Source organism: Stegastes partitus, unplaced genomic scaffold (assembly GCF_000690725.1).
Source record: "Stegastes partitus isolate 25-593 unplaced genomic scaffold, Stegastes_partitus-1.0.2 Scaffold837, whole genome shotgun sequence".
NCBI classification, from domain to species: Eukaryota; Metazoa; Chordata; class Actinopteri; family Pomacentridae; genus Stegastes; species Stegastes partitus.
Window position 1 is genome coordinate 326369 of NW_007578568.1, and position 8557 is coordinate 334925.

At 49.1% G+C, this 8557-nt stretch overlaps 1 protein-coding gene across 1 annotated transcript in view; it reads right to left on the reverse strand.

Moving 5' to 3' along the window:
- LOC103365412 (thrombospondin-type laminin G domain and EAR repeat-containing protein-like) overlaps window positions 1-8557 on the reverse strand; it is a 15956-nt gene that overhangs the window by 6069 nt on the left and 1330 nt on the right. Inside the window, exons 2-13 of the mRNA XM_008292839.1 lie at window positions 6421-6485; window positions 6178-6339; window positions 5859-6091; window positions 5568-5658; window positions 5391-5497; window positions 3970-4160; window positions 3012-3129; window positions 2797-2931; window positions 2110-2211; window positions 1913-2037; window positions 1240-1298; window positions 926-1140 (exon numbers count right to left, since the gene is read on the reverse strand). Of these exons, the coding sequence (XP_008291061.1) occupies window positions 926-1140; window positions 1240-1298; window positions 1913-2037; window positions 2110-2211; window positions 2797-2931; window positions 3012-3129; window positions 3970-4160; window positions 5391-5497; window positions 5568-5658; window positions 5859-6091; window positions 6178-6339; window positions 6421-6485 (1603 nt within the window). The remainder of the gene's footprint in view (window positions 1-925; window positions 1141-1239; window positions 1299-1912; window positions 2038-2109; window positions 2212-2796; window positions 2932-3011; window positions 3130-3969; window positions 4161-5390; window positions 5498-5567; window positions 5659-5858; window positions 6092-6177; window positions 6340-6420; window positions 6486-8557) is intronic.

Here is an 8557-nt window from a genome sequence, read left to right on the forward strand (position 1 = left end):
TATATATATATGTAAGTATGTATATTATATATACATATATACATAAAATACACATAACATAGATATACACGGTGTTATGTAGCAGCAGCTCCTTCTGCTGCCAGAAGCTGAATCCCAGCTTCGGGCGGGTTCATGAAGCTTTAACGTGTTCTTGTGGTTTTAAAGCAGCTGGAAAGCCCCGACACTCACTCATTAATTACTCCGCTCTGGTTTCCTGAGTTCAGTTTCCAGGTTTTGATCACAGCGTCATGAGCGAAGAGCAGAGCAAATCAAAAGGCAGCGTTCCATAAAGCTGCGGCTGATCTGATGGTTTCATGTGAGTGTCTGTCGTCACATTAACGCTTTATGAGTGTTTGAAGCTGCAGCTGCAGATCTGGGTTCAGCTCTCGCAGCGTTTTCATCATCACATCTCTGGAAAAACAACGTTCAGATTGATCTGAATGTCAAATGAACAGTTTTATTCACAGAGACTGGAAACAGAGAGCATCACCAGAAGAGTCCCTGAAGCTCTCATCAGCACAACGAGTCCTGACATCAGACCAGCAGCTCCACTCTTCTCCTCACCAAATCTCCAACAGAGTAGTTTGCAGCAGATTCTGTTAAACCAAAAACTGAACAGTTGAACAGGTGAACGGGTGAACGGGTTAACAGGAAGCCTCCAACTGATAGCTGACAATAACACGTGTGTTGTCATGGTAACTGCAATGATCCTCCTGTTCATGCTTGAGATAATTCAGGAAAGAGTTTATGCTGCCATTGATCAAACATCTGGTTTTTCTTTGATGAATTATTGTCCTTTGATTGTCACCTGCGAGTGTTGGGGTCAGGGGTGGTGTTACTGATAAATCAATTATAGATTATTGATCGTTAACTCCGCTGATTAGCTCGTCGCTTTAAAGGAGCCGTGGACATCTCTTGATCTCACTGTTTGTGGACAGCAGAGGACAGAGCGGAGACACTGACCGGGATGTTCTGGAAGACCTGGAAGCATCCATCCAACCAGACGTAGATGGTGGAGCTGATGGCGGTGGTCCGACCATCAAACGTGTTGGCCACCGCCAAGAAATGGTACGGTCCGACGCTGAAGAACTCCCAGTCATACGCTCCGGACGTGGACAGAGTCTGGTTCACCTCAAACAGCTGAGGGACGACAAGAGTCAGGAGATGTGAGGACAGCAGACGCCAAGGAGGACAGGTGAGACGGGATGCTGTCCACTGATTGGACAGCAGGACAGGTACCTGTGTGTCAGGGTTCCACCTGTAGATCACACTGTGGATGTTGTGGTTGGAGTCTCTGGCTGAGGACACAGAGACACATCCATCATTTACTGAACCGTTCAACAGCACATTTAGATTCTTTCTGGTTCCTCAGAAAAACACTTCAGAAAATAAAACCCAACAAGCTGCTGCTGCAACACACTTGTTTTGGTGAATTCGGCTCAGGTACCCTGTNGCTAACGGTGCTAACCACTGAGACACCTGCAGCCCTGGACAAAGTCCATTAAAGTGATCAATCTGGACCCTCCTCTGTGGACTTCAAGGACCTGGAACTCTGGAACATTCACAGTCTGAAGGTAGAACTCTGGTCAGTAGATAAAGGTGCTGCAGATACAAAACCAGACGTTCTGAGGAGGAACCAATGGACGAATCCATCAGACAGAGAAACGCTGTCAACAGAACTTTACATGACCCGGTTTCTTCAACCAAAGTGCTGCATTTATAAAATAAGTTTATTCTCCAGAGTTTCCCATGCTGCAGCTCCTCGGGGTGGAGATGATGAGGTCCAGTTTTGGGTTCTGTCACTCTTCGGTCCAGTCTACGGTTCTGTCAGTCTTCGGTCCAGTCTGCGGTTCTGTCAGTCTTCGGTCCAGTCTGCGGTTCTGTCAGTAGGTCTTCAGTCTGAACACCTTGCTAAGCCTGGAGGTGGCACTGGAGTAGAGGAGGAACCGTCCCTGCTCGGTTCTGAAGTGCTCCCAGTCCCTGCAGCCGAAGGTGGGCAGACTGTGGACCGGAACGAAGCCCTCGTAGCCCTGATACCTGGAACACACAGCAGGTGAGTCTCACCTGCTCACAGACACACAACACACCTGGCCAGGTGACTCCACACACCTGTAGATGACGCTGTTCAGAGAGTACGAGCTGCCGTCATGAGAGTTCGCCACAACCAGAAACTTCTCCTCTCCAACGGTGAAGAACTCCCAGTCCACCGCGCTGCACACCACAACAACAACATTGACAACAACAACAAATACAACGACACCCACCACCACAACAACAACAATGACAATAACAAATACAACAACAACAAATATGACGACAACAACAACAATGATGACAACAATAACAAAACAACAGTCACAGAAATATTAACAAAATGTTCCCAAAGCAGAAATATAGTTTTGAAAAATGTCAGAAAATGGATAATTTTTTTAAAAAAAAGAACAGCTCAAAAAATGTCAAATAAAAATTCTTAGAATTCCAGAACTTTTCAGAAAATTTCTAAAATTCCTTAAAATGGTCTGAAGAAAAAAAAAAAAAATCAGTAATAAAATTCCTGAAGTGTCTCCGAAATGCAATCCATCCATCATCTCTACACCTTAATCCTCACTATGGGGGGCGGAGCCTATCCCAGCTGACTCAGGGTGAAGGCAGGTTCACCTGGACAGGTAACCAGTCTATCACAGGGCTACACTTAGAGACNACCTTCTAGCTGTGAGGCCACGGTGCTAACCACTGAGACACCTGCAGCCCGGCTGATAGATATGGTCCTGATACTTATTGATTGATCATATTGACCGTCCTGATGTGTTTCCCACCTGGTCGTCGATGGTGAAGTGTTTCCAGGCCCGGGCCTCCTGAGTGCTGATGTTCTGGTATAGCTGGAAGGTACCGTCCGTCCATCGGTAGATACCTGAACCGGGCCGAGAGTCCCTGCCGGAGGAGACGGGAGCATTACCATGGAGACACAGGGGCTCAGGATGAGGCCTGCCAGTCCAGGTGTGTTGGTCTACCTGTTGGCTGCAGCCATGAACAGGCCTTCAGATGGGATGGAGAAGACCTCCACGTCGAAGGTTTCTGAGCGGGTGTACAGGTCCTGGTAATCCTCCAGGTAGTCCAGACGCTCGGTACCTGCAGAGGGAGGAGGCGGGGCTGGAGCTCAGCTTCATATGAAAACAGTTTATGTTCTACGGTCAGTCAGAGATAGGCTCCTCCCCCCTCACAGGCGCAAATGAATCAGCAAAAAGAAACTCAAGAACTCCTTCTGAAACAGCCAGCCTCATTTCGGTGGTTTTTACTTCTCCTTATCTATCTGTTCCTTGACTCTCTCCAGCACAGGAAACAACAACTTCCGAGCAGCAACCTGGTAGCTACAGGTTCTGCTGAAGGTTTGGATCCTGCAGTGAAACAAGCTGCTCGATTCTGAGTGAACTATCACAAAGATCTACAATGAACATGTCTGAAACATCTGCTGTCCAACAGGGAGAACAACTCGCATGATTTCCTGTCTGCAGTGATCACAGAGAGGTTTAGAAGCCTCTCAGTCATCAGTGCCTGTAAGTCTGTGATGAGGGTTTAACTAAACACATCATCGAATGATGCTCGTTTCTCTTATCAGAAAAAGTCTGTTCACAAAGCCATCTTTTATTGGTCTTTGTGCAGAGAATTAGTCAAAGTGGTGAAGCCAAACAAGTTTCCTCAGTCACATGATCCTGTTCTTGGCTCCGCCCAACACAGCTGTGATTGGTTCAAAGGAACACCAACTGGACGGAGCTTCAGAAGGGCAGCAGACAAACTGCTTTCTCACATCAGCTGTGTTCTTCTGATGCTGTAGCTTCACTCTCAGTATTCTCAGACCCTCACCCTACCTGTGAGATTTGTCCTTCTCATGTACTCGCTCATGAACACGGATGTGTTTCCATGAGAGTCCTGCCCACGCTGTGCAGCAGGGCCCTGGAGCTTCAGACTCACTCTGCAGCAGCGTCGTCCACGCCGGGCCGTCGCAGATGAACAGCCCTCTGCTCTGAGCGTCGAACCACAGCTGGCCTTGTTCTGCCGATGAGCAGGGAGGACGGGTTCCCAGCGTCACTCTGGCCTCGGCCTCTGGAACAGCAAACGGCACCACAGTCACATCTGTTCTACGGAGAATCAGATCAGGTTTACTTCTACAGAACATGTTAGAAGAGCCTGGCTGGCCAAAGAGCTGCACATGAGGTGAAACAGTCGAGGAAGCAAAAAGTAGAACATAGTGAAGTAAAAAACAGTGAAATAAAAGGAAGCTCAACAGGAGCCAGTTCTGACATTCAGAGCATTAAACCACCACGAACATCTTGAGAGGTTCTCAAAGTGCTGACAGACAAACAGCATCTGACTGAAGTCAAAGCTTCTGAAGGCTTCCTGTCCACCAGTGGACCAGGTGTCAGTGTGAAGCGCTTCATGATGGTTCTACAAACAGCAGCAGCTTCTTTTTACGGTTTTGTCTCCTGAACGAATCACTGAGGAGGAAAATCAGCCAGACGGTTTCCTGCCCACAGCCTGGTCCTGTTTGTGTTTCTGGTGCAGCAGCTCCACCTGTCACACCTCCTCAGGTGGATGGAAAGCCCCCGACGTGCCACACGTCTGCTGTGTGATTCCTGTCAGCAGCTGGATTCCCTCTGATCTGACTGAACACACAGTTAATGCAGCCTTTCATCTCCCCTTCATCCTCACCACTTCATCAGGACACACCTGAGGGGGCGGGGCTATTCAAATGAAGCCGTCTGAACAGGTGAAACTCTGATGAGGTTTCTCTTTTGATGTCACTAATTAAAACACTCAGGTGTGTTGAAATGTGAAGTCAAGTTGAGGCGGCTGCTGTGTGTGTGGAGCTCAGGTGTGGGCAGGTACATAAATCAAACACACCACAGGCTGAGCAGCTTTACATAAACTGAGTCAGTCCGACTGCAGCACACCTGTACCTGTCCTCACCTGTCTGACCTCACTGCACTGCCATGGAAACACACTTCAAACAGCACGGCTAGCCGGCTGTCAGTCACACTGCTGTAACACACACACACACACACACACACACACACACACACACACAGTAGCTGTAGATTCCTGTCAGTCACTAACAAACATCTTGTCAGTCTGCAGCTCAGATTACTGAATCCCTGATACCATCACAGCACCAGGTTTACAGTACACACACACACACACACACACACACACTCACACACACACACAGACTTCTGGTTCCTCCTCTGTGTCCATTCAGGTGGAATTTGTAAACAGAACCAGAACCTGCTGCAGTCCTGCAGGGTCTGTCTTCAGGTCAAATCTGAATGGAGTCTCAGGTGTCCTCACCGTACGGGTAAAGTGGTTCCTGCTGGCCCGGCTGGAAGGTGGTGGACTTTAAAATCGCGGGGACGGCCAGTTCGGCCACAGCTGGGTTGGCGGCTGGACACAGTCGGGGCGTGGCATCCGATCCTGGCACCAGAACCAGCTGTCGCAGCAGACCCTGAACACAGACAGATAGTGAGAACCAGCAGCGACAACGGTTCTGGTTCTGCTCCAGATCCCTGACTCACAGAGAAACGACCCCTCCACCTTCCCCGGCTGCCCACAAAGAACCGGGACCTTCTGGTGCTCAGAGCGCTGGGAAAGGACCGGGCCTGCTTACTGGGGACACAAAACCAGTTAGTGCTGCATCAAACCAAGTCAAACTGGATCTGCTGGTTCTGGGAGACACTGGACAAACATGGTCTCTGCTTCATCATACAGAAGAGTTCTTTATGTTGGTCTGAATCAGGCTGAACTGGACCGATCTAAACCAGACAAAACTGGTCTGAACTGGTCTGAACCAGTCTGAGGTAACTCACAGCTCCAGAGGAAGTCCACAGTCGACGGTCAGGGTGGCGTACGGTCCACTGACCGCCAGAATTATGGTGTGCCAGCGGTTATCATCCAATCCAACATCCTTAAAACTCTGGCGGCCCCGCCTACTAACACCAGGGGGCGTGGTCACAAAGTGGAGGCGGTTCTTGGACACGCGTAACCCTAGCAACAGCGAATCAGATTCCTCCTCCACCACAGAGAAGATGTGTTCATTAGTCTGAAACAGAGAAAGGACAGGTCAGACCAGACTGGACTGGACTGGACTGGACCAAACAGGACCAGACCGGGTTCTGTTGCATTCACCTTCTGTCTCAGATTCGGTATCTTGACGGTGGCAACCAATGAGAACTCAGAGGGGAAGTAGTCACAGTTTGTGAAGATTTGAGAGGCGGGAAAACTCAGTGCTGTTGCCTCGGCACCAGCCAATCGGAAACCTCTGGATCCTCTGGACTGAACCATCTGCACCTGGTGGGGGAGGACGGATCATCAGGTGTGGACAACCGTCTGCTGCCTTTTCTGTGCTCGTAACTGTGTCCTGTGTCTCACCTGTGTGGGCGGGGCTTGTCCAGGGCGTGGCAGCGCTCTGGTCAGCAGGTCAAGAGGCAGCAGGTCTGAGGAGGAACAACGAGTCATGAGCACAACAACAGAATTCATGTGTTCATCCCAAACAAGGCTGCCATTCTGATTGGACGGTGCTGACTGTAAACCTGCTGGTGGTGTTTCTGTCCTGCAGTCTGAACCCAAAAACACGACAATGACCCAACTCATGTTGAGTTTGTGTATTTTCAGTTGTGTAACCAGCAGCTGAAACACAGATTAGATCTGGACGGACGACCTGCCGCTGGTCTCTGGATGGGATTGATAAGTGGGCCATGCTGATCTCTATCGGCGCTCAGGTGGAAACGATCTCAGATCCGTTTATTCTTATCACCTGGCAGCTCGGTGTGGTTTTCTATCTGCAGCTTCAGGCCAGATCTAAAAATAAACGGGAGGCGTGTCGACTCTCCCGTCGCCAGAATCATGTTTCGGCTGTTTCCTGATGGTAGAGGCCAACTGTCAGCCGTCTGGAGGAGCAGCTCACACACCAGCCGGATGTGGTCCACAGGAAGGCAGTAGTATGTAGGAATAACCAGGACCAACACAGTAACAGAGTACTGCAAGGTACACAGAGGGGCACACTGTGGACCATCAGAAAGCTCTGGCGGCTGCCAAACAGCTGCTTCAACTCATTGCTGTGGGTTTTGGTTCCAGTTGATGCAGTCGCTGGTCGTCTTTGGTTTCTGTCCAGCTGCACCTGAGAAACAATCCATCGGCTTCATCGTCATCCGACCGAGTTACTGCTGTAATACACAACCCTGACAGGAAGCACAGCTGAGCCTCCCTGAGCTCGGTCATCAGAGCAAACAAGGCAGTTTAACAGAACCTGAAGCTAAAGCAAGAAACCGTTTAGATCTGAAACCAGCATCATCTGGTTTGGAGCTGGATCCCTAAAACACGAGGGTATGACTGCNCCACAGTGCAGCTGAAGCAGAAACTCTTCTCAGATCAGAGTGTTTTATGTTCTCAGCAGACACACCTGAGCAGGTAAAGGTGTGTTTGAAGTGTTCACACAGGACCAGGAGATACGAGCTCTCAGTGCTTCAAAGCTCATGTTTAGGTCGGGTGAAACCTCGTATCTCCACCATCTAGCAGGTGTGGTTTTAACAACATTTTAAAATGAAGCTGAGAGTAATTTGAGCCTTTAAAAGGTGGAATCCTCAGAAAACCTCACGTTTCATCCACAGCAGAGGACAGAATGAACAATTCAGTGGAGCAGTGATTGATTGGAACATATTGATTATCAGCTGATTCCTTCTGTCACTCACTCACTCACTCTGACAACACTGTGACTTCCTGTTTACCTCGTCTGTGATTGGCTACGACCAGGAAGCTGTGGTTGTGGATGCTGAAAGCCTCCCAGTCCTGAGCAGCGTGAGTCTCCAGAGTCTGAAAACGGACGAAACGCCGCCGCCGCTGGTTCCACCGATAGATGACTGACAGTTCAGGCTCCGCCTCCCTGATGTTTGCCACCACCAGAAATATCTGAAGGACGAAAACATGACAACGACGTTAAGAAAACAGAAAACAAAGGAACGTCACTGAATTTGAAATATAAAATGTATAATAAGTGGCTGTAAAGGTATTCATGCCCTTTAAAGTGACTCTAATGTCACTCAGGTGCAGCCAGGTGGTGCTAGAAGTCCCACAGTCAGTGAATGCATCATCTGAGGTCAGTGAATGTGTCTCAGTGATTGTAGCTTAAAGACTCCAGTATCTGGAAGGTCCAGTCACTGGTGGATCAGTACTTGTGTGAGGGAGGCCACCAAGACTCCTATGACTCCTCTGAAGGAGTTTCCAGCTCCAGCAGCTCAGATGGAGAGACTGTTCATACAACAGCTGTTGTCTGTTCTTCACCATCAAAGCTTTATGGGAGACAAAGACTCTGTTGGAAAAAGCTCAGATTAAATCTGGACTGGAGTTCACCAGAAGACCTCTGGAGACTCTGAAGTCACCTGGAAGAAGGTTCTCTGGTCTGAGGAGACCAGAATGGCGCTTTTTGTCTGTCAGACTAGATGTGGTGTTTGTTGGACCTCAAACACTGAACATTACCACAAATACACCATCACTATGACATGAAGCACGG